This window comes from Phocoena sinus, chromosome 1 (assembly GCF_008692025.1).
Source record: "Phocoena sinus isolate mPhoSin1 chromosome 1, mPhoSin1.pri, whole genome shotgun sequence".
Classification (NCBI taxonomy): domain Eukaryota; kingdom Metazoa; phylum Chordata; class Mammalia; order Artiodactyla; family Phocoenidae; genus Phocoena; species Phocoena sinus.
In genome coordinates, this window is record NC_045763.1 from 145,402,928 (window position 1) to 145,427,981 (window position 25,054).

At 46.9% G+C, this 25,054-nt stretch overlaps 1 protein-coding gene across 1 annotated transcript; it reads left to right on the forward strand.

Annotated features, from left to right (window-relative positions):
• Nucleotides 1-13,026: 13,026 nt before the first annotated feature.
• BATF3 (basic leucine zipper ATF-like transcription factor 3) lies at nt 13,027-24,429 on the forward strand. The gene is made up of 3 exons (XM_032613017.1): nt 13,027-13,315; nt 15,423-15,527; nt 23,943-24,429. Exons 1-3 carry the CDS (start codon nt 13,238-13,240, stop codon nt 24,126-24,128), a joined length of 369 nt encoding a protein of 122 aa, XP_032468908.1. The 5' UTR covers nt 13,027-13,237; the 3' UTR covers nt 24,129-24,429.
• The last annotated feature ends 625 nt before the right edge of the window (nt 24,430-25,054 follow it).

Genomic DNA, 25,054 nt, shown 5'->3' on the forward strand with positions numbered 1-25,054 from the left:
CTGTTTTTAGCTGTTAGTTTTGGTTTCTTTGGAGTTACCCCCTGCCCCCTGCTCCCTGACCATTTGTTTTGCAAACAGATTCTATTATCAAGCCTCTCTGTACAAAAATGAAGAAAAAAAAATCTTTCTAGAGAACCACTAATAGGTTAGTGGAGATTTTATATGAAAGGATTTGGGGAAATTAATACTATACTCATTTGAAGCTTCAGGGTTGAAGAGTCCTCCTATAATTCATTGCTGTATCTCTAAGTTGTTTGTACCCCGTGGGCCCTCCACTAATATTAGTTGAATGAATGAATGAATGATTTCATATTGCAAATTTCTAACTTTTCAGTTTCCCTATATCACAATCTCAGGCATTAGTGACCTGTGGTATTCATATTCTTTATTGAGTTTAGAAGACAGTCTTCCTAGCAGGAGGCAGGGGAGTGGAGTGGGGAGTAGGTGCGTGGCTGGGGGATTTAAAGTCCTGAGGGCAAATCACTGGGAAGCTCCCCTGAATGAGAACTCTGGAGTCTTCTGGCTACTACCATTGAAGTCTAGTCCCTGTAGCCCTGAGGATGTCAGAGCAGAGGAGGGCATACACACCCCTCAGATGGACTCCCTGGTGCCAGCAGATGTATTTGCCCTCTGGTCCTCCTTTCCTTTAGCTACTAGGTGGCCTGGGGGAGCCAGGTAAGAAAAGCTGACTCCTCTGGGTCTACTGCTCCAGCCAACACCTGTGACTGTGAAGGCTCAGGCCGACTGTATTATCACCTTGACTAGCTTCATTTCAGAGACTGTCTCCCACGCCTTTGAGCTCATACCTAGTCATGGGTTTTAAGGCCTCCGTTGTTGCCCGCATATGTGGCTCTGTGGCCCACATCTTCCGCCACAATGGCACTGGAGCTTTCTGTCCATTTCTGCTCCTGGCGTCGCCTGGATGGGAATCCCCTTCACCAGTCCATAAGTATCTGACTTGGGCACTTCATTCTTTTGGTTCCTTCAGACTCTTCTGCGGTTTAGTTCCTCCTTGAAGCAGCCGGTGGTTACCCTCGCCCTTCAGGGCTCTTGCTGCCTGCATCACCTCAACAGTGCCTGGATCCCCCCATCCCTGCCCTTTGCAGCACCAGCTGGTTCAGTGACTTTTCCCAGGTTAGAGTTCCTTTGTTCCTACATTTGAAGCTCCTTTTCTTTTGAGCCATTTAACACCTGAGCATCTCCACCAGAAGTGTAGGTGGGAAAAAGAAGAGAGGAGGCTTTGACCTGCATATCTTGCTTCATTTCCTTCCCTGTTGAAAATAATGTGGTGGGAAGAAGGTTCAGATAAGTGTGGGTATGAATTCTCTCTGATTTGTCATACTTTACATATGTCACGTCTGCTGCCCACCTCTGATCCTGTGAGGGTGTGGAAATTAGGGAATGACAGGGTAGAGTAATAACATTTGACCAACGGGTAGGACACCTCTGTGCCATCCCACACCTCCCAGCTCCAGAGCCTATCACCTTTCCCAATCACATTCCAAACCATTTCAAAATCATTTTTCACAATCACTCCTTCTTTTATTCTACAAATACTCAGCGTGCTAAGAGGTATTAGACACGTGTAAACCAAGGCACAGACCCTGCCCACAAGCAATCTGCCATTGGTCACGGGAGACATCAGTGGCAGCTGGGAATTCAATGGGGTGACCAAAAGGAGCCGAAGGAAAGGGCCAGCAGTGGGGTGAGGGGATGGGACTTGCACTGTTGCTAGGTTTCCAGGCTCCCAGAGGGAAGATGAGGTTAAAACTCATGTGTTCTGAGACTTATGCGGAATTAGCTGCTTGCAAGAAATTGTTTTGTCTGGTTTCGAAAACTTAAGATGTAGCACTAAGAAATTCCTGTAATTTACTGGCAAATCTTAGTACTTTCTGCGATTTCTGTTTTTTATAAGACCAATCCAAGAATTCCTCTTTTAAAGGAATTTTTCAGATTTAACAAATGATTGCTTCTCCAGAAATACTCCTTAAACGAATCCTCGCTTCATTTGTCTTTCACACTCAAAAGGAACAAAGTTCAAAAACATAAATCAAGGGACTTCCCTGGTGGCAAAGTGGTTAAGAATCCGCCTGCCAATGCAGGGGACACGGGTTCGAGCCCTGGTCCGGGAAGATCCCATATGCCGCGGAGCAACGAAGCCCACGTGCCACAACTACTGAGCCCGCGCGCCTAGAGCCTGCGCTCCACAGCAGGAGAGGCCACTGCAGTGAGAAGCCTGCAGGCACCGCAACGAAGAGTAGCCCCCGCTCGCCACAACTAGAGAAAGCCCACGCGCAGCAACGAAGACCCAACGCAGCCAAAAATAAATAAAATTAATTAATTAAAAAAAACCCAAACAAACATAAATCAATATTGTGTTCTCTCTGCCTGGGTGATGGATTCTGTGGCCACCCCACCCCCGACTTCCAACACTCCCAGGCTTGCCCTCCCTGAAACATAGGACTTAATCTGCTGGGGGCTCTGCCCTGGACCCCCCACTTCCTGCCTCCCAGCTGTTGTCGGATCAGAGAGGGAGGAAACTGAGGAGAAACAAGACAAGATGTGGCATCAAAGGGACCATGATCAAGTTTACTCCGTGTTATCTGTGAAGGTGTCACACTCTCCAGAGATTTCCTCGAATGGCTTACAAGATGTGCAGACAAGCCTGTGGTTCCCTTCACTATTTAATACATAGATCAAAGCCTCAGAATTCTCAGAAACCATTTTTTCCCCCAACACAACCCCTTTGCTCTTTCATATCTCCCTTTAAATATGATTTGAAAAAATTGTTTAACCCAACCCATGATGTTACAGTGCAGCAAAATCGAGTGAAAGGCCATGAATAGAATGAATTATAAAATGGTTTAAAGCAACATATTTTAGTTTTTTTTATTTTTTAAGGTTTGGGTTTTTTTTTTTTTTATTTTTTTTATTTTTTTTTTTTTTTATTTTTTTATTCTTTAAACATCTTTATTGGGGTATAATTGCTTTACAATGGTGTGTTAGTTTCTGCTTTATAACAAAGTGAATCAGCTATACATATACATATGTTCCCATATGTCTTCCCTCTTGCGTCTCCCTCCCTCCCACTCTCCCCATCCCACCCTTCCAGGCTGTCACAAAGCACCGAGCTAATATCCCTGTGCCTTGCGGCTGCTTCCCCCCAGCTATCTACCTTACTACGTTTGTTAGTGTGTATATGTCCATGACTCTCTCTCGCCCTATCAAAACTCACCCCTCCCCCTCCCCATACCCTCAAGTCCGTTCTCCAGGAGGTCTGCGTCTTTATTCCTATCTTACCCCTAGGTTCTTCATGACATTTTTTTCCCTTAAATTCCATATATATGTGTTAGCATACGGTATTTGTCTTTTTCTTTCTGACTTACTTCACTCTGTATGACAGACTCTAGGTCTATCCATCTCATTACAAATAGCTCAATTTCATTTCTTTTTAAGGCTGAGTAATATTCCATTGTGTATATGTGCCACATCTTCTTTATCCATTCATCCGATGATGGGCGCTTAGGTTGTTTCCATGTCCTGGCTATTGTAAATAGAGCTGCAATGAACATTTTGGTACATGACTCTTTTTGAATTTTGGTTTTCTCAGGGTATATGCCAAGTAGTGGGATTGCTGGGTCATATGGTAATTCTATCTGTAGTTTTTTAAGGAACCTCCATACTGTTCTCCACAGTGGCTGAACCAATTCACATTCCCACCAGCAGTGCAAGAGTGTCCCCTTTTCTCCACACCCTCTCCAGCATTTATTGTTTCTAGATTTTTTGATGATGGCCATTCTGACTGGTGTGAGATGATATCTCATTGTAGTTTTGATTTGCATTTCTCTAATGATTAATGATGTTGAGCATTCTTTCATGTGTTTGTTGGCATTCTGTATATCTTCTTTGGAGAAATGTCTATTTAGGTCTTCTGCCCATTTTTGGATGGGGTTGTTTGTTTTTTTGTTATTGAGCTGCATGAGCTGCTTGTAAATTTTGGAGATTAATCCTTTGTCAGTTGCTTCATTTGCAAATGTTTTCTCCCATTCTGAGGGTTGTCTTTTGGTCTTGGTTATGGTTTCCTTTGCTGTGCAAAAGCTTTGAAGTTTCATTAGGTCCCCTTTGTTTATTTTTGTTTTTATTTCCATTACTCTAGGAGGTGGGTCAGAAAGGATCTTGCTGTGATTTATGTCATAGAGTGTTCTTCCTATGTTTTCTTCTAAGAGTTTGATAGTTTCTGGCCTTACATTTAGGTCTTTAATCCATTTTGAGCTTATTTTTGTGTATGGTGTTAGGGAGTGATCTAATCTCATACTTTTACATGTACCTGTCCAGTTTTCCCAGCACCATTTATTGAAGAGGCTGTCCTTTCTCCACTGTACATTCCTGCCTCCTTTATCAAAGATAAGGTGTCCATATGTGCGTGGGTTTATCTCTGGGCTTTCTATCCTGTACCACTGATCTATCTTTCTGTTTTTGTGCCAGTACCATACTGTCTTGATGACTGTTGCTTTGTAATATAGTCTGAAGTCAGGGAGCCTTATTCCTCCAGCTCCTTTTTTCGTTCTCAAGATTGCTTTGGCTATTCGGGGTCTTTTGTGTTTCCATACAAATTGCGAAATTTTTTGTTCTAGTTCTGTGAAAAATGCCAGTGGTAGTTTGATAGGGATTGCATTGAATCTGTAGATTGCTTTGGGTAGTAGAGTCATTTTCACAATGTTGATTCTTCCCATCCAAGAACATGGTATATCTCTCCATCTATTTGTATCATCTTTAATTTCTTTCATCAGTGTCTTATAATTTTCTGCATACAGGTCTTTCGTATCCTTAGGTAGGTTTATTCCTAGATATTTTATTCTTTTTGTTGCAATGGTAAATGGGAGTGTTTTCTTGATTTCACTTTCAGATTTTTCATCATTAGTATATAGGAATGCCAGAGATTTCTGTGCATTAATTTTGTATCCTGCTACTTTACCAAATTCATTGATTAGCTCTAGTAGTTTTCTGGTAGCATCTTTAGGATTCTCTATGTATAGTATCATGTCATCTGCAAACAGTGACAGCTTTACTTCTTCTTTTCCGATTTGGATTCCTTTTATTTCCTTTTCTTCTCTGATTGCTGTGGCTAAAACTTCCAAAACTATGTTGAATAAGAGTGGTGAGAGTGGGCAACCTTGTCTTGTTCCTGATTTTAGTGGAAATGCTTTCAGTTTTTCACCATTGAGGATGATGTTTGCTGTGGGCTTGTCATATATGGCTTTTATTATGTTTAGGAAAGTTCCCTCTATGCCTACTTTCTGGAGGGTTTTTATCATAAATGGGTGTTGAATTTTGTCGAAAGCTTTCTCTGCATCTATTGAGATGATCATATGGTTTTTCTCCTTCAATTTGTTAATATGGTTTATCACATTGATAGATTTGCGTATATTGAAGAATCCTTGCATTCCTGGAATAAACCCCACTTGATCATGGTGTATGATCCTTTTAATGTGCTGTTGGATTCTGTTTGCTAGTATTTTGTTGAGGATTTTTGCATCTATGTTCATCAGTGATATTGGCCTGTAGTTTTCTTTCTTTGTGACATCCTTGTCTGGTTTTGGTATCAAGGTGATGGTGGCTTCGTAGAAGGAATTTGGGAGTGTTCCTCCCTCTGCTATATTTTGGAAGAGTTTGAGAAGGATAGGTGTTAGCTCTTCTCTAAACGTTTGATAGAATTCACCTGTGAAGCCATCTGGTCCTGGGCTTTTGTGTGTTGGAAGGTTTTTAATCACAGTTTCAATTTCAGTGCTTGTGATTGGTCTGTTCATATTTTCTATTTCTTCCTGATTCAGTCTTGGCAGGTTGTGCATTTCTAAGAATTTGTCCATTTCTTCCAGATTGTCCATTTTATTGGCATAGAGTTGCTTGTAGTAATCTCTCATGATCCTTTGAATTTCTGCAGTGTCAGTTGTTACTTCTCCTTTTTCATTTCTAATTCTATTGATTTAAGTCTTCTCCCTTTTTTTCTTGATGAGTCTGGCTAATGGTTTATCAATTTTGTTTATCTTCTCAAAAACCAGCTTTTAGTTTTACTGATCTTTGCTATCGTTTCCTTAATTTCTTTTTCATTTATTTCTGATCTGATCTTTATGATTTCTTTCCTTCTGCTAACGTTGGGGTTTTTTTTTTGTTCTTCTTTCTCTAATTGCTTTAGGTGTAAGGTTAGGTTGTTTATTTGAGATGTTTCTTGTTTCTTAAGGTAGGATTGTATTGCTATAAACTTTCCTCTTAGAATTGCTTTTGCTGCATCCCATAGGTTTTGGGTCATCGTGTTTTCATTGTCATTCGTTTCTAGGTTTTTTTTGATTTCCTCTTTGATTTCTTCAGTGATCTCTTGGTTATTAAGTAGTTTATTGTGTAGCCTCCATGTGTTTGTATTTTTTACAGATATCTTCCTGTAATTGATATCTAGTCTCATAGCGTTGTGGTCAGAAAAGATACTTGATATGATTTCAATTTTCTTAAATCTACCAAGGCTTGATTTGTGACCCAAGGTATGATCTTTCCTGGAGAATGTTCCATGAGCACTTGAGAAGAAAGTATATTCTGTTGTTTTTGGATGGAATGTCCTATAAATAACAAGACCATCTTATTTAATGTCTCATTTAAAGCTTGTGTTTCCTTATTTATTTTCGTTTTGGATGATCTGTCCATTGGTGAAAATGGGGTGTCAATGTCCCCTACTATGACTGTGTTAATGTCAATTTCCCCTTTTAAGGCTGTTAGCATTTGCTTTATGTATTGAGGTGTTCCTATGTTGGGTGCATAAATATTTACATTTGTTATATCTTCTTCTTGGATTGATCCCTTGATCATGATGTAGTGTCCTTCTTTGTCTCTTGTAATAGTCTTTATTTTAAAGTTATTTTGTCTGATATGAGAATTGCTACTCCAGCTCTCTTTTGATTTCCATTTGTGTGGAATATCTTTTTCCATCCCCTCACTTTTGGTCTGTATGTGTCTCTAGGTCTGAAGTGGGTCTCTTGTAGACAGCATATATACGGATCTTGTTTTTGTGTCCATTCAGCCAGTCTATGTCTTTTGGTGGGAGCATTTAATCCATTTACATTTAAGGTAGTTATCCACATGTGTGTTCCTATTACCGTTTTCTTAGTTGTTTTGGGTTTGTTATTGTAGGTCTTTTCCTTCTCCTGTGTTTCTTGCCTAGAGAAGTTCCTTTAGCATTTGTTGTAAAGCTTGTTTGGTGGTGCTGAATTCTCTTAGCTTTTCCTTGTCTGTAAAGGTTTTACTTTCTCTGTTGAATCTGAATGAGATCCTTGCTGGGTAGAGTAGTCTTGGTTGTAGGTTTTTCCCTTTCATCACTTTAAATATGTCCTGCCACTCCCTACTGGCTTGCAGAGTTTCTGCTGAAAGAGCAGCTCTTAACCTTATGGGGATTCCCTTGTATGTTATTTGTTGCTTTTCCCTTGCTGCTTTTAATATTTTTTCTTTTTATTTAATTTTTTATAGTTTAATTATTATGTGTCTTGGCATGTTTCTCCTTGGATCTATCCTGTATGGGACTCTCTGCACTTCCTGGACTTGATTGACTCTTTCCTTTCCCATATTAGGGAAGTTTTCAACTGTAATCTCTTCAGATATTTCCTCAGCCCCTTTTTTTTCTCTTCCTCTTCTGGGACCCCTATAATTCGAAAGTTGGTGCGTTTAATGTTGTCCCAGAGGTCTCTGAGACTGTCCTCAATTCTCTTCATTCTTTTTTCTTTATCCTGCTCTGCGGTAATTATTTCCACTATTTTATCTTCCAGGTCACTTCTCTGTTCTTCTGCCTCAGTTATTCTGCTATTGATTCCTTCTTGAGAATTTTTAATTTCATTTATGGTGCTGTTCGTCATTTTTTGTTTGCTCTTTAGTTCTTCTAGATCCTTGTTAAACGTTTCTTGTATTTTCTCCATTCTATTTCTAAGATTTTGGATCATCTTTACTGTCATTACTCTGAATCCTTTTTTAGGTAGACTGCCTATTTTCTCTTCATTTGTTTGGTCTGGTGGGTTTTTACCTTGCTCCTTCATCTGCTTTGTGTTTCTCTGTCTTCTCATTTTGCTTAACTTACTGTGTTTGGGGTCTCCATTTCACAGGCTGCAGGTTCGTAGTTCCTGTTGTTTTTGGTGTCTGCCCCCAGTGGGTGAGGTTGTTTCAGTGGCTTGTGTAGGCTTCCTGGTGGAGGGAACTGGTGCCTGTGTTCTGCTGGATAAAGCTGGATCTTGTCTTTCTGGTGGGCAGGACTGCATCCGGTGGTGTCTTTGGGGGTGTCTGTGACCTTCTTATGATTTTAGACAGCGTCTCTGCTAATGGGTGGTGTTGTACTTCTGTCTTGCTAGTTGTTTGGCATAGGGTGTCCAGCACTGTAGCTTGCTGGTCGTTGAGTGGAGCTGGGTCTTAGCGTTGAGATAGAGATCTCTGGGAGAGAGAGCTTTTGCTGTTTGATATTACAGGGGCTGCGAGGTCTCTGGTGGACCAATATCCTGAACTTGGCTCTCCCACCTCAGAGGCACAGGCCTGACACCCGGCCGGAGCACCAAGACCCTGTCAGCCACACAGCTGGCCTGGAGCCTTCTCCCACAAGGAATGGGAGCTGTTTCACTTTCTCTTGAGCTTCTCTTTAACCAGATAAAAAGGGCCTCTGAGTTTCTGTTGGTGCAGTCAGAGTTTGCAGTATCTGTGTTTTGCTTATTGTCTGTCTCCCTCCTCTAGAATGTGAGCTCCTTAAGGTGTGGATCTTTGTTTTGTCCACTGCTGTACCCAGTGCCTGACATAACGACTGTTTTCTGGTAAAGACGGGTTTCTGCCTTAAATGTTCCTTTCTCTAGCCCCACCAGCAGCCTGCAGGACCACCTTCTGAGAAAGATCAGTGAAAGTACAGTTACTGGAAGTCCAGTTTCCCTAAAAGAGAAGAGCAAAGGTGACATAGTGTCAGGGTTTTCTAGCATTTGAGCAGCTTGTTTCTATATAGAACTGTTTTCTTGTGAAGTGAATCACCAGAGGATTTGATCACTGAATTATAAATCTCGTGCACCTCCTCCCCTTGTTCCCCAAAATGTAATCCAGAGTCACTGCGGTAGTAATAGGAAATTGCCAAATCATTTAACTTTTCTTACCATTTCAAAGGAAAAAATACAAATAAAAAGAAAAGAAGAAAAGGAGTCACTTGAAATGTTTGTTCTTATCTTTTGTTCCTTTTCATTTTTCTTTCTCCTCCTGACTTCGAATAAAATGAACCAGAAAATATCACAGAAAAGCAAGAAAACAGGCTGTTATTAGAGCCTCCCACTTATTCAGAGGGTTTTGGCATTCTGCTGTTGACAAATGAGCTTAGGGCCAGGGGAGATAATATCACTTGTAAATATAAAATATTTTAAGTTGTTAACATAATAAAACATTTTCCAAAAAGTTTAAAAAAGACAAGTAAATGGCGCTTCCCTGGTGGCGCAGTGGTTGGCAGTCCGCCTGCCGATGCGGGGGACGCGGGTTCGTGCCCCACTCCGGGAGGGTCCCACGTGCCATGGAGTGGCTGGGCCCATGGGCCACGGCCGCTGAGCCTCCGTGTCCGGAGCCTGTGCTCCGCAACAGGAGTGGCTACAGCAGTGAGAGGCCCGCATACTGCAAAAAAAAAAGAAAAAGAAAAAGAAAAAAATGACAAGTGAAAGTATTCATAATCCCACCACCACAAAAGAAAAGCTAGAACTTTGGTATATTCCCTTCCAATTTTTTCTCTCATGCATACACTTTTTCATCATGGTAAAAAATATACAACATAAAATGTACCATCTTAGCCATTTTAAGTGTACAGTACAGGAGTGTTATGCACATATTTTTTTTAAATAAATTTATTTATTTATTTTTGGCTGTGTTGGGTCTTTGTTGCTGCTCGCGGGCTTTCTCTAGTTGTGGTGAGCGTGGGCTACTTTTCATTGCAGTCCACAGCCTTCTCATTGTGGTGGCTTCTCTTGTTGTGAAGCATGGTATCTAGGCGTGCAGTCTTCAGTAGTTGTGGCTCACGGGCTTTGTTGCTCCGCGGCACATGGGATCTTCCCGGAGCAGGGCTCGAACCTGTGTCCCCTGCGTTGGCAGGTGGACTCTTAACCACTGCGCCACCAGGGAAGTCCCCATATATTTTTACATATGTGTCATACTTGTACCTTTTGTACCCTGATTTTTTTTCCCTCACTTTACCTCATATCAAATAAATCTTCCATGTAGCCAATTTGTCTACATGCTTGTAATTTTAAAGATGCATAATATTCTATCCCATGGTTATAACATACTTTATTTAACTGTTCACCTATAATTGGACATATATGTTGCTAACAGTTTTTCACTCAAAATATTATTATGAACTTTTAGTTCATACAGTATTTTTCTCTTTAATACTTTCAATGAACTTGACTTTCTAGAAGTTTTCTGGGGAAAACTAAGTCAAAAGTGATGTCTTGCATGGTTCTTAAAAATTACAATCAAATTGCTTCCCAGTGGTTTGTACTAATTTACAATGATCCCAGTGAAGTATGAGAGTACCGATTTCACCACACTCTCACTTTTTCTGTTGCTAATTTAATAGTATAAAAAATTTCTTATTTTAATATGTATTTTTCCTATATCTATTTTCCTTGATTGTTTTCTCTGTTGGGAAATGCCAGTTCCTGTCACTTGCTCGGTTTACCTTTGGGAGGTTGTCTCAATATTTTTCTTATTCCTTTTCATGGGCTGTATATATAATAGAGATTTTAACCCTTTTTCATATTTATTGTGAATATTTTCCCCCAGCTATTGGTTTAAATTTACTTGTTATACTGTCATCTGAAGAAATTTAACATTGTTATACAGTTCAGATCTTTATCAATGTGGTTTTTCCTATCATCTGTCATCTTAGAATATTCTCTCCGCTTTGTCTTATCCCCAGGGCTTTGATAAAGGATTTAATTCTGCTTTATCTTCCTGATTTTATTTTCTATATCTAATTATTTCATTCATCCATTTTGATGTAAATGATATGCAGGTTAAATTAATCTGTTCCTTAAATGCTTACTAGTTAACCAACACTCTTCCTTTAAATACACTTGAAAAAACCCTTGAATAACTGAGGTAGTAAGTAGGTCTATGCCTGTATGAAGAGTTCTTGTGTGCTGGGGTAGGATTCCAGGATCCCTGGGGAAAGTATAGTCCCAAAGGACTTAGGATGTGGTGTGGTTCAGTGAGAACACAAAAGGAGCAATAACCAGAATGCAGTGTGGGAGTGCCCCTAAATGTCCTTGCGTTTTCACCTTGCTCGTCCCTTCCCCATTTTGGGGAATGACTGCATTTCTAAAAATTAAAGACCACTTGACCCAGAGGTTTTCCTATCTTGTTAGAGTCCTGCTGAGTTTCCAAGAATGAGGGCTCTCAGTTGACCTACAGCAGTACATTTACTAATCACTCGTGCATGGAGCCTGTGCTAGGCACATTGTGTGTGCCTGTGTAGGAGGCAGAATAATAGCCCCAGGACAATCATGAGTTATGCTGTGAGAAGAAAACGATAAAAGGGAGATGAGAAGAGAAATCTAGGTAGATGTAGAGATGGCTCCGCTGTGCAGCCTTAATGGTGTGGGGTGCGGCACTGTCCCTGTGAAGGGCTGTGCCCGCCCTCCATCCTCCTGCCGCCGCTGTGCACCTCTACCCTCCTCTCAGTTGGTCGAAGCCCCTGCACACACAGACAAGACTCTCCACTTGCTTCCCTGCCCTCGGCCAGGCTGCATCTCAAAGCTTTTGCAAGGGTCTTAATCCTGGCGGAGAGCCACGTGCACTAGACTGGGAGTCAGAAGTGCCCGCCCCATCCCCCCCCCCCCCCCATCCACACTGCTGTCCAAGAGCCTGGAGCCTGAAAGCTTAAGCGACTACACTCGGAAGGAAGGCACGTCTGACCTCCTGGTTCTGGTTCCCACCCGCCCACCCAGGTTCGCGGTTATCTTTCCTTCCCGGTGCTCACAGTAAGGCAGACCACAAACCCATAACCACTTGTTTTTTCTCTGCTGGGACCATGTACAACAATGGTCTTGACTTTGCATCTTTTAACTGGCAGGCAGGTGGAGGGAACGCGCCTCAGGACCTCTGTCTCATCCTGTTTGGCATGAAGAAGTCATGCATCTTAACCTGTTGACAGAGCATCTGCCACTTTAATCTTGAGAAAGAAAAAGGATCTGGTCCATTTAACGTTAGCACGGAGAGTCCAGATCCCCGAACCTGTTAAACAGCGACGTCCACCGTGCCAGCTTGGCTCTCGGGGAAGCCCAGCCACTGTTAAATTCCAGGACAATCTCTTCCTCGCCACCCTCCACTGAGGGAATTCACCCTCGGGGCCGCCCCGCCTGGCTCCCTCCCACAGCCCTGCGAAGACTGGAGTAGGTGCTCCCCTCAGAAAGGCCCTGGAGTGCCCCGTGGCTCTCAGGGTGCGCAGTGGGACTCGGTAAAGCCGCTGTCCCCTCCCGGGGACAGCGCCTCCCGGGCAGGGCAGCGGGGGGCCGCGGAAGGAGCGAGAGTGGCGCGCGCGTGACTGATCGCGGCGGAGAAAATCCCCCGAGACTGTGACCCCTGCGCTGGGGGAAGGCGGGGCCGATGCGCAGGAAGATGCAGTGATGGGACCGGGAAAAAAAAACACCAACCCCAAACCACCCGCTTGTGTTTCTCAACCCGAGTTCTCCGAGAGCGGCCGAAAGACCCCAGAAGCTGCGCCGCACCTCCTCGACCCCCACCCGCCCAGCCTCGCTTCTTGTGGGTGGGCTTCGCGCTCCCTCCCGGGTTTCGGAGTCACCACGTGACTTCCACGAAGAGTGAGGCCCCAGCGGAAAGCCACCACAGGGGTGGTATTTGGGACCCCGAGGTGCGGCGAGAGGGCGGGGAGAGGAGGAAACGAGGCGGGGGTGGGAGGAGGGGGCGGGGCGGACTTGGGGACGGGAAGGACGGCGGGCTTGGACTGGGGGGTGGGGAAACCCGGGCGTTGCGCAGCGGGCGCTGGAGCCGGGAAAGCGGGAAGCCCGAGGGGGCGCGGCAGAGGCGGCGGCCGGCAGGTGCTGGGGCGCGGGGATGCCGGTGGCTGGAGAGAGCCGGTAGGCAGCTCCCCGCGTGCAGGGCGCGCCGGGCCGCGCGGCCGCTTCTCTGCTAGGCTGCGCGGCGGGGCGGGCCGGGCCGGGCCGGAGAAGCGCGCGGCATGTCGCAAGGGCTCCCGGCCGCTGGCAGCGTCCTGCAGAGGAGCTTCACGGCTCCGGGGAACCAGGCGCAGCCGCAGGTAGTGAACTAGAGGCTCGGGGAGGACCGCGGGCGATGCGGGGGTGGGCGCGCCTGGGGGCGCGAGGAGGTGGGTGCCGGGGTTCCTGTGTGGCGACCACTGAGTGCAAGGGTGGAGGGCGCTGCGGGAGCTAGACGCGAGCGGTGTGGGGGCCGCGGGGGCGGGCCAGGGACCCTGGCGTGCGCCTCTGCCCTGCCGCCCCCGCGCACGCACGGTGCCCGGGGCGTCCGGGATGGTGACTGGGCTCCTGAGCCTGGGAGGGGGAGAGGCCAGAGGGCGCCGTCGCCTGTGAGGGCTGGGCACTGTCCACGCTCCCCCGCACGTGGGGTCCCCGCTGCCTTGGGCGTCGCCATCCATGCGCCGCCGCCGGCTGCCACCCCACCGCCGGAGCGCGTGGTCCTTCCCCGCCGCTCCGAGCGGGGGCCAAGGTGTGGAGAGGGGAAATTCCGCTACAAGGGGAAACTCGTGCCCAAGCACTCCCAACATCTACCGGCTGCCTCCCGAATGGCCTAGCGGTGCGAGGTAGGGGCCAGAAGTAGGCGGACTCCACCCTCAGAACTGGTGGAAAGCTCTTGGCTGGCGCTCGGTCCTGTGTGCTGTCCACCACCACGTTTACAACCGCGTACTGGGGAAACTGACACAAAGTTGCCCGCAGGGACTGCAGTATGAGAACTTCCCGCTCTGCTGCTTTAGGACTGAGTCTTTTCACGGTTATGCCCTTCTTCTCAATTCGGTGCCTGGCACAGGATGTCATCGGGTGACGCTAGAGAGCCACACATCTGAGTTTAGGCCTGGGCTTTGCCACACACAGGCTGAGTAGCCTTGGGCAATTTGCTCAACCTCTCTGAACCTCAATTTCCCCACGTGTAAAATCAATATAACAATATCAACTTCTCATGATATTTATGAGAACTAATTGAGATATGGTTAATAATACATGAATATCTCAACAGTTTGCTCCCCTCTTTACATCTTTTTTTTTTTTTTTTTTTTTTGCGGTACGCGGGCCTCTCACTGTTGTGGCCTCTCCCATTGCGGTGCACAGGCTCCGGACACGCAGGCTCAGCGGCCATGGCTCACGGGCCCAGCCGCGGCATGTGGGATCTTCCGGGACCGGGGCACGAACCCGTGTCCCCTGCATCGGCAGGCGGACTCTCAACCACTGCACCACCAGGGAAGTCCTCAGGATAACTCTTGAAGGATTTGACCAAGTTTGGTTAAATCTCATATACAGCCAAGAGCTTTCAAGACACATCATAAATTTGCTTTCTCATTCGCCCTGACCTGTGTGTGAAACAAAACGTCAGTCAGACATTGTTCAAAGGAACCTATTGTTGTGGCGTTCAGGATCACGTGGTATGTTGGGAGAGTTACGTGGTTGCAGTTAGTTATCAGCGTGATGGTGATTTGTACACAGTCTCAAAAGTACCTGTTTGCAAACATTTTAGAAATTTGTTTTAGAAATGATGCTTCCTATATACAAGAAACCAGAGTGGTTAACTAGGGGTCTGCTTTTCAATGTTTTATTCTTTCTAATTTTTCAACTATGTAGATGTTTTACCAACTAAAAATTTTAAATGATATCTTCTAAATTAAAAAAAAAAAAAAAGTACCTGTTTGTGTGTAGTGGCAGAAGCCCTGGCCCACAGCAAGTCCCAGATAGCAGCTGCCTTCTGCCTTTCCCGTCCTCAGACGAGCACCAACACCACACCTCTTCCAGGCACAGGCCCTGCAGGGGAGAGGTTTGAGAACGTTGGTTTGGAGTCCAGCAGACCTGAGTTCCACTTCCCGTTCTCCCCGCTACTAGCTGTGATACCTGGAGCAAGTTCCTCAGCATCTCCGAGTTTCTTATTCCTCATCTTTTAGACGGCGGTCCCACCACACATTTCTCAGGGTGGCGACAGGGGTTAACAGCTAGCACAGTCATAGCGCATGGTGAGTGCTCCTCGACGTGGGGCCACTGTTACCCCACTGATGTAGCAGCAAGCACTGCTGTGGCTGCAAAGAAAATGGTGACGCTCCATAAGCAATGCTGGGTGAAGAGAAAGGGCAGGGAAGGTGAGGCGAGGGGCCTCAGCATCACACCTGACCAAACCTTCCCCCCCAGAGCCCTGAGGATGATGACAGGAAGGTCCGAAGGAGGGAAAAAAACCGAGTTGCTGCTCAGAGAAGCCGGAAGAAGCAGACCCAGAAGGCTGACAAACTCCATGAGGTGAGAGTGTGGTTAGGGCAGAGCCATGCAAGGGCCACGGCAAGGAGTCATCCTCCACCCTTGCACTGTGGTGGACCTAAGGTCACACCCTGGTCCTCACCAGTTCGGCCACATGCACGTCTAATTCTGCTGTGTCCTTCCAGCCCAGTGTTCTGAGTCTTCACTCACTGGTGTCTCCATTTCTCCCTCACTGGTTGCATCTCACACTCAAGTTTCCTTTATTACAAAATGAAGAACCCACCTTTTGATCCTGATTCCCTTTCAAGCTAGCGCCCCATTTCTTTTCTTTCCCTCTTTTATTCCCCTGCTTATTAAAAAGAGACCTGCTGTCTCCATGTCCTCAGTTCCTGTTTATTCCCCAGTCCTCTGTGGTATCGTTTCTGCTCCCCCAACACACATACATGCACACACGCACATGCACACTTCCTACAGAAGCTGCCCCGCTGAGGCCACTAGTGCCTGGCACTGCCCGGTCCAGGGACCTCTTTCTAGTCCCCTCATCCTTCGCCTTGCTGGCTCCTCTGACACCGCTGATCCTCGCCTTCTTGAAACCTTCTTTCAAGGTCTTTAGCTTCTAAGAGACCAATTTCCTATTTCTCCTGACCCTCTTCACCACTTTTTTCTTAGTTTCTTTGTTCACTTTTCTACCTCTGTCTGTTTTCTTAAATGTTGGTGCTGACCAGGCTTTCAGACTCTGCCCTTTTTTCTTCTCACCCTGGAAGACTTAATCTGTTCTGCCAACGTCAGCTCCCAACATCACTTACTCTCAGGTAGGCATCGATTGCTCCAAGACCTCTGGCCCTAACCCCACATCTCCAGTGTCTGCTTAGATACCTCCAAATGGGTCGCCACAGGCTCCTCAGCTACAGCATGACTGTGATAGCGTGTCTGTTCACCCTGAGACTTGCTCTTCTCACTGTCATCAAATTGTAGCTAATGGAGCTAACTAACCATCTATCTTATCACCCAAATCAGGAACCTGAGCTTTATTCTAAACTCTTCCATTTTCCTCTATCCCTGTGCATAATCCCACATAATCTCACAGTCAATACATGGGAACTGACGTCGAAGGCATCCCAGGATCTGTCCAAGGAATTGATGGCATTCCCATGCTCTTGTCTTTGCACAGGGTTGGTGAATATTAAGGGTTTTAGTTCAGCTCTCTCCTGCCACACTTTCTGGCCATAGATTGTCTCAGCAAGGCCAGTCTGAGGGGCATTGATAGCACAGGAGACTCTGAGGTGTTATGAGGGGGAAATGACAGTCTCTAAAAACCCCTTCACACTGAGCAGAGAACAGATTTAGAATGCACAGGCTCCAGGGAGAGGTGACCCACTGATACAAATTCACAGAGGGCCATAGATTATAAATATTACGTTCTTTCTTGAAAGTAGGAAGTCTGGGCTGTAGAAAGAGACTAGGATCTTCAGACCAGGGTCAGGGAAGGTCTGTCCCAGCCGGGATTAGTTCTGTAAAATTTCCACAGAGGAATTGGGGTGCCCTTTGCCTCCTTTCTTGCCTCCCCCTTGCTCCTGAAGCAAGCCTGGTTCTAGCTTCATGCTACCAAATAACCCCCAGAGGGGACTTGTGGCTTGGTCAGTGCAAGGCCCTATGTTCAGAACACATGTGCTAGCAGGACCCTTCCTCTCGAGGAACTTCTGGTTGCAGCCAGGTGCATCAGTATCAAAACACACTAGAGAACACTTGGTTTTAACTCCCAAGTGATTATGTGTGTGGAGGTGACTAAATGACTTGGACAAGATCTTTCATGGAGCAAGGTCGAGTAGATTCGTTCAACAAATATTTATCGAGAGCCACCGCAGGCAAGGCATTGCCACTGGGTCACAAGGAGAGGATTAAGATCTCATTCCTGTCCTTGGGAGGCATGAGTCTCAAGGAAGGTATATTCGTTTCCTATGGCTGCTGTAACAAATCATGACAAATTTGGTGACTTAAAACAACACAGATCTATTTTATCTCACAGCTTTGGAGGCCAGGCATATGAAATGGGTCTCACTGGGCTAAAATCAAGGTGTCAGCAGGGCTGCATTCCTTCTGGAGGTTCTGCAGAGGAATCCGTTTCTTGCCTTCTCGAGTTTCTAGAGGCTTCTGTATTCCTTGGCTTGTTGGTCCCCTTCCATTTTCAAAGCCAGCACTGGCCAGTTGAGTCTTTCTCATCCTGCGTCACTCTGACACTGTTTCTGTTGTTACATCTCCTTCTCTGCTTCCTCTTTCCCTAACACTCTCATGATTACACTGGGCTTGCCTGCATAATCTGGGATAACCTCCCTCTTTTAAGATACTCAACTTAGTCACATCTGCAAAGCCCCTTTTGCCATGTAAGGTAACATATTCACAGGTTCCAGAGATTGCATGTAAACATCATGGGGGCTGGCATTATTCTGCCTACCACAAACATAAATACTTTACTACAGTGTCACAAAAAGATGGGTCTCTCTCAATTTCTGTCATTGTTGGATTTGATAATGAAATGAACTAGATTTCCGGGAAATTTAGGGGTGATTTGCCACATTTACTCCTGCCTAATCCCTCTTAGAATGGTGGGTGGAGGGCCCTTCATAGGATTCTTAGCTTGTTCTGCTGTCCATAAACATAACTGTGCCAGTTGCCCTTTCCAGAAGAGGGCCGACTAATCTGACACCCAGTCCCTCCACAGAAGAACACGCCCTTCTCCTCTTTCTCTGTGGAGCTACAGGAATGGATTAGGATCACACACCACTGGCAGATCACCTCAGCAAGGCCAGTTTTGTTGGGAAACACAGTATCAAGGAGGCCAGGACAGTGGTTCCATCCATACACAGGCCCCAAAGCAGAAGTCCACCCTTTACCGTCACTAGCTACACACAAGTGTCATTGGTCACTGGTGTCAGTAGTCACTTTGGTGACTAGTTTTTAAATTTTGAAAAACATCTACATATTGAGAGTGGGATGTCTGGTTAAAAAATGTGGTGATGAATAATGTTACTGTGCTCCAGTGAGCTGCAGGCAGAGGACTTAGCGCCCTGCTTTGGGTCACAGATGAAAGCCCCTCAGGCTCCCTGGGGCTCCCAGGACACATCTAGGTTGGGAAAAGTAAGAGCCAGACACAGTGCATGGAAACCTTCTCCTCAGACTTGGAATGAGGCCAGCTCGTTGGGAGACACCGAAGGGCACAGAAAACTGCCACCTGGTAGCCACGACTGCCCACTACTCCCTGGGGAGCTGAGCCCATCATGAGGGCTTTGAGTAAATGTAAAATAGGTAGCTAGTGGGAAGCAGCCGCACAGCCCAAGGAGATCAGCTCGGTGCTTTGTGTCCGCCTAGAGGGGTGGGATAGGGAGAGTGGGAGGGAGACACAAGAGGGAAGAGATGTGGGGATATATGTGTACATATAGCTGATTCACTTTGTTATACAGCAGAAACTAACACACCATTGTAAAGCAATTATACTCCAATAAAGATGTTTAAAAAAAAAAAGGGCTTTGAGTAAAGCCCTTATCCCATAAATTCCTCTATCCTATACTGTGGGCTAGCATTGCTAAATATCTCCAAGTAACTCGAGCTCTTTATTTGCCTTTCCTGAACACCATGAAGGGGAATATTTAGAGCAAGACATGTTTAAAATTCCCACTTCCTCTCCTGCCCACTCAGTTCTTGAGCCTCTCTCACCTCCAACATCCAGAAAATCCTCCTCCAGTCCCAGCTGTTACAAGTCTCTCAGCTGCCTTCTTCCTCCCCCAGCTCTCCATCCCCAAAGCCGGGGGACTATCCATCAGGGCAGAACCCCCTTGGAGGGCAGGGCGGGAGGAGAAGCTGAGCAGGCCAAGCCAGAGAGAGACTGGGGTCACTCTTCAGAGATGTCTGAGTTTCCCCCTCAGGGTGGTGGCTGCCAAAAGTCGCCCCGCAGAGATGAGAAGCAGTTCCTAGTGTGTATCTGTGCACCTCACTGTTCACTGTGGCTTTTCGAGTTTTCCCTTCAAGGCACTTACCCTTCTCATGGAGACTTTGACCCGTATTCATCTCTGAATATTAGGCACGTGGCCCGGGTGCAGATTCACAAATGGGAACCCAAGAAAACAGTCCAGGTCTCTAAGCCCAGTTGAAAGTGTCTCAGAAGTGGGTCACACTGGTTCAAGCCAGGCACCCAAAGGTGTAAGACTGAGAAAGAACTTTGAGTCAGAAAAGGAAGGCAGTGATGCCATCCTCAGGAGCCCCAAATGTCACAAACTGACAACTTTCTTGGGCAATATGGTTGTGGTACGTGTTGCCCTGGTGTTTTCAGATATTGCATACTCTAAGAGGATCCTTCATGTCAGTCCTCACTGGGTTTAGAAACTGATGATGACTCTAATTTGTACAGCCCTTGCTGGTGACACAATGTTTCTGCTGGGAAGTATATGAGCTTAAGGCTTGGGGATAGACTTACGGTAAAATCCTGAGCTCTCGTAGCCCTTTACTGCTGGTAACGACCATGGGGGGAAATTTGGGCCCAGATGCTGCCAAGCGAAAGCAGAATTGCTGTCATTGCCTGAGAGCCGCAGTTGACCTTGAAGTCAGGGATTAGGCCCCAAGTCTGCATGACCTCAGAAAAGCCACCGTACCTCTGAGTTTCAGTTGTCTCGCTTGTGAAATGGGGTCTGTGTCCTCCTGATGGCCTCTTCCTTCCCCTCATTTCCTTCCCACCTTAGTTATCATCTCTGGTCCCTGGTACCCACATGAGCTTCTTTACCAGTCTTTGCCTCAAAGGCATCCTAGACCCTGAATCACCCCCCCAGACGGCACCTCATTCCTCAATCAGCCTCTCTTTAGAAGCTCAGACCAGGGTTTCTCAGCCTCAGCACTATTGACATTTGGGGTCAGCTATTTCCTCGTTGGGGTGGGGGCAGTAGTGCCCCCTTCCCAGCTGTGACAACCCAAACTGTCGCCAGCCGCTCCAGATGTTCCCCGGGGACTGTCAGAATTGGCCCAGTTGAGAATTATTGCCCTAGACAGCTTAATTTCTGAGGCAGAAGTGGGATTTGCAGTGATTTCAATGCCTCCCATTTCTGGTCTCTGCTTTGTGACTGTGTCCTGCACATACCCAGAGAAGGCAGCACAATGACCTCAAATCCTCCTGAGATAGGAGATTGGAAAGTCAGCGATATTTGAGCTAAACGGATCATCTCTTTGGAAATAACAAAGGATGTAATGTTCTTGGCTTCTTTTTCACATATATTAAGTCCAGGTAATCTCTCCTCAGGCTGAAGTGGGTCTTAATCATTCCCCTTTGTACCCACTCAGTGTTCTCACCTCCTCTTTCTCCCCTCTCAGCTCCCTCTTTTATTTTTGTGGAACTGGTCTCGCTTGAAGAAGATTTTGACTTCTTCTCTTTTTATTCCCTCAGCTCAGTAAAAGCCCCTCCGCAGATTTATGAGTAAAACTTAAATCCCAGAAGAGAAAGTCCCTGTGGAGAAGGCAGCCGAGGGGCCTGCTGGAGGCCCGCGACAGGCAGCTCTGTGGCCTTTCTGAGCTGGGGCTCGGGGAGAGCCGTGGACTTCGGCAGCATGGCCCCTGTGGCTTCCAGAGGGAGAGCTCAGAAGCTCAGAAGCATCTTGCCACAGCATTCAGTAACTATACAAAAGCATGTGGAATATTCTGCTACAGGAAGAATTCTGTTCTTTGGAATCTAGTTAAAATATTAGCTCATCGCCGGGCTTCCCTGGTGGCGCAGTGGTTGGGAGTCCGCCTGCCGATGCAGGGGACGTGGGTTCGTGCCCCGGCCCCGGAGGATCCCACGTGCCACGGAGCGGCTGGGCCCGTGAGCCGTGGCCGGTGAACCTGTGCGTCCGGAGCCTGTGCTCCACAACGGGAGAGGCCCACATACCGCAAAAAAAAAAAAAAAAAAAAAAAAATCTTAGCTCATCGGAACCATTCAAATGTATTCTTCATTTTACTTGGAGGTGAAGAGAATTTCCAGTTGCAGGGTGGAGAGTGTGTGTGTGTGTGTGTGTGCGCGCGCATGTACGAACTACACAGAGCTGTGGTCTCTCTCAGCCCTTTGCTACAGGCAGCGCTCCCCACGATGCCTAGGTCCCCATCCCCTCCTCCCAGCCAGACCCTTCCTGCCCACAGAGGGCCTCTTGCTGCATTGGGAGACTGAATTCTGACTCCCGGACTAGAGCTGTCAGAGGCCAGAGGAGAGCCGGGGGCATTGGGGGTGGTAGGCCTGGAGGAGAGCTGAAGACGTAATGCAGCCAGGGTACTAGGGGGCCAAAGTGGCCCAGCTCAGCCTGTTGCAGGGTGGGTGAGGCCCGCTGCCATGGAGAGTATTCCGGGTCACCCTGAGAGCCTGCCTGGGAAAGACAGGAGGCAGAGAGATAGCTCCGATGGCCTCTATGTGCAACCTCTCTGGGGCCCTTGTTCTGAGAGGGAGGAAAGTGCCTAGAGTGGGAGGGAGGGAAGGAAGGGGGCAAGAGAAGGAGACCAAGGGCGAGGGTTGTGGAGTTACTGAGCTCGTAGATGTTGGCATTGGGGCCTGTCGGGCAGGGGTACAGGAGAAGGTAGCAGAGGCCCCTAGTTGCTATACATTTCTGATCTTTGGAGAGAGACCTTATTTAATATAAGTAAGATTGACTATGATGCAAGACTGAATAGAACACGTAATGAGAGATGTGGTTCCATTAGGTGCTATGATCTGGGAAGCCTTCCTGGAGGTGGTGGGCTTGACCTTCCACACAAAAGCAGGAAGGCAGCTCAGTTGAGGATAACAGCTTTAGTAAAGAGGCAGAGCTGAGAATTTGCATGTATCTTCATGGCCTGTAAGAAGATCAGACTTTTTTAGTAATATTTCTTAAAAGTTACTGGTAAGATAATAAGGTTGGGCTCCCAGCTCAGGAAATGCGTGGCATGAATGGTTCAACAAAGCCTAACCATATGAATCAACCTAGAAATGATTGAAAACAACATTTCAACAAGATGCAAATAAGATCGTCAGCCTTAAGAAGGTCTCTATTGGTATGCCATAGGGCTCTGCAAGTGGCCGAGTATTGTAGGACTTATTAATGAGTTGGGTGAAGAAAAGGAAGACCTACTTCATCGAGTTAGCGGACAGCTTAGAGCTGTGTGGTATCACTAACCCAGGAGCTGACACAATCAATATTCAAAAAGATTTTGCTAGGCTGACAGATGACCAAGCAAACAGGGCGAAATTCAGTAGAAGCGGATGTAAGGCCCACCCTTAAGCCAAAGTATCAGTTGTAGTTCAAGTATGCACAGAGAAGCGGCCGATGCAGACAAAGCTTGCACTTCTCTGCATTCTCAGAGAGAATCCCCAGAGCTAGGTGGCTGCGCACTTGGGTCCCACCTGGAGCAGACTACCTCACACATTTGCCCTCTGAATGGCGGGACCATCCCCAGAATCGTGCATTGTGTTTTGGGAACATTTTCTCAGAGCTCCTGGCAAATTGGAACGTGTGTTGGGAATGGCCTCCCGAAGGGCGTTGGAACCAGAAGTCCTGAAACCCAAGGAACTCAGAGGACCTGAAGCAGTTGGGCTCAGAGAATACCTAAGGGGAAGTGGTATGGGGCCGTCTCCTAACATTTCAAGAACTGTGATGTTGAAAAAGTATTGCATGTACTCTGTGTGGTTCCATAGGTGGAACCAAGCCCAGTGGGTGGGTTTAAAGGAGAGAATGATTTTGGATAGTACAAAGAGGAGCTTTCTAATAGAGCAGCTCAGAAATAGCAGGAACTGTCTTTGGAAGGAGAGAGTGTCCAGCACAAGTTGGATGTCGGAGCTAGAATTACATAGGGAAGGTTTCTGCACTGTGTGGTTTGGGCTAAGGGCTCTCTGATCTCCCGCGGTTCTAAGCCTCTGTAAACTCCGATATAGTGGGAGCTTAACAGGTGAGTGTTGGAGCAAAGCCAAGGCAAGGGGTGTTTTCATTCATTTACTCAGCATTCGACAAACATGTGTTATGTTCCCGGCACTGTTCCAGGTGCTGGGGCTGTAACAGTGAACCCAGCAGAAACCACCAGAAAGCAGATCAGTGGCTGTGGGGAGAGGGTCACTGACTGCAGAGGGAGATCAGGGAACTTCTCAGAATGATGGAAATGTTCTGCGTCTTGATCAACACAGGTGTTTACATTTGTCAAAACTCATCAAATTATACACCTAAAATTAGGTGCATTTTATTTTGTGTCAATTATAAATAAGATAATAAAGATGATTCAGAAAACAAAGCCCGGCCCTCATCCTGGTGGGAGGGGAGAGACGTGAAGCAAATGAACAAACAAATCTGAGTGGTGGAGGCAGCTAATGAGAAAGATTCCAGGGAAGGAGGTGAGCATCGTGGCTGGGGTTAGATCTGCCCGGAGGACAGAGGAAGGGCGCGTGGTTTCAGAACCCATGCTGAAGACTGATTTCTGTCTTCCCAGGAGTATGAGTGCCTGGAGCAAGAAAACACAGTGCTGCGGAGAGAGATCGGGAAGCTGACGGAGGAGCTGAAGCACCTGAGCGAGTTGTTGAAGGAGCACGAGAAGATATGCCCGCTGCTGCTCTGCCCCGTGAACTTTGTACCGGTGCCGCGGCTGGACCCCGTGGCTGGCTGCCTGCCCCGGTGAAGCCCAGAGACGGTCCTCCTCTGCCCAGCAAGGAGCGTTGGTCTTTTTCACACCTGGGAAGAGGCTTCCCTCTGCATCCATGTACCGGGGGACCTGTGGCTGGGTCAGCTCTTCGGAGCTGCGGGCCGTGTCCCCAGCAGCCCAGGCTCAGCGTGACGCTCTCACAGGCCCCTGACTCAGAGCCTTTAGCGGATCCAGGCAGGGAGGCCATCCTCAGGAATCGCTGCGCATCCACTTTGGCAGCTAGTAGGTTCCGTTTTTGTGCAGAATCATTTCCTCTAGCACATGGATAATAAAGGTGTTATCTTCTCTCCTTTCGACAAGTTCTTAGAATTTAGAGACACAATACCTTTCCTCTCCCTGAAGAGGTCATCTCCTGTCTCCTCAGGTGGTTTTGCAGCTCCTGGGTCTTGCTTCTCCTCCTGGTAATCTCCCCCATGGTCACATCCATGCTAGTTGAGGAGGCACCCTTGGGGTGGGACTCCCCTGCCACCCCAGCTGGGTCATGCAGGGGTGTGCTGGGCATGACTCGTGCTTGTCTTATGCGCTGCGTGACCCTCCATCCTGGTCAACTTTTCCACCCAGGCTGGACCGTCCTGGAAGATTTTCTGCTTCAGGCTGGTTTTCCCATGTGCTCTGTATATTCCCGGGTCACCTCCCATTCCATTGGTAGTCACAGGATCAGGGGACAGATGCACTTTATAGAAGTCTGAATCACACCCGAATGGAGGAGATCTGTCCCCTATGTAAACAAGCAAATATTTGGGTAGATGAGGAGAGGGGAGCTATTTCCTTTTAAAGGTCCCATCCAACTCTATTCTTTCAGGAAAATCAGAACCAGGCCAAGTTGAAAGTGGCCCCAGCAAGAAAAGCATCCCATCCCCTCCCAATTCTCTTTCTTCCTGGAACAAGGGAGTTGTGGAAAG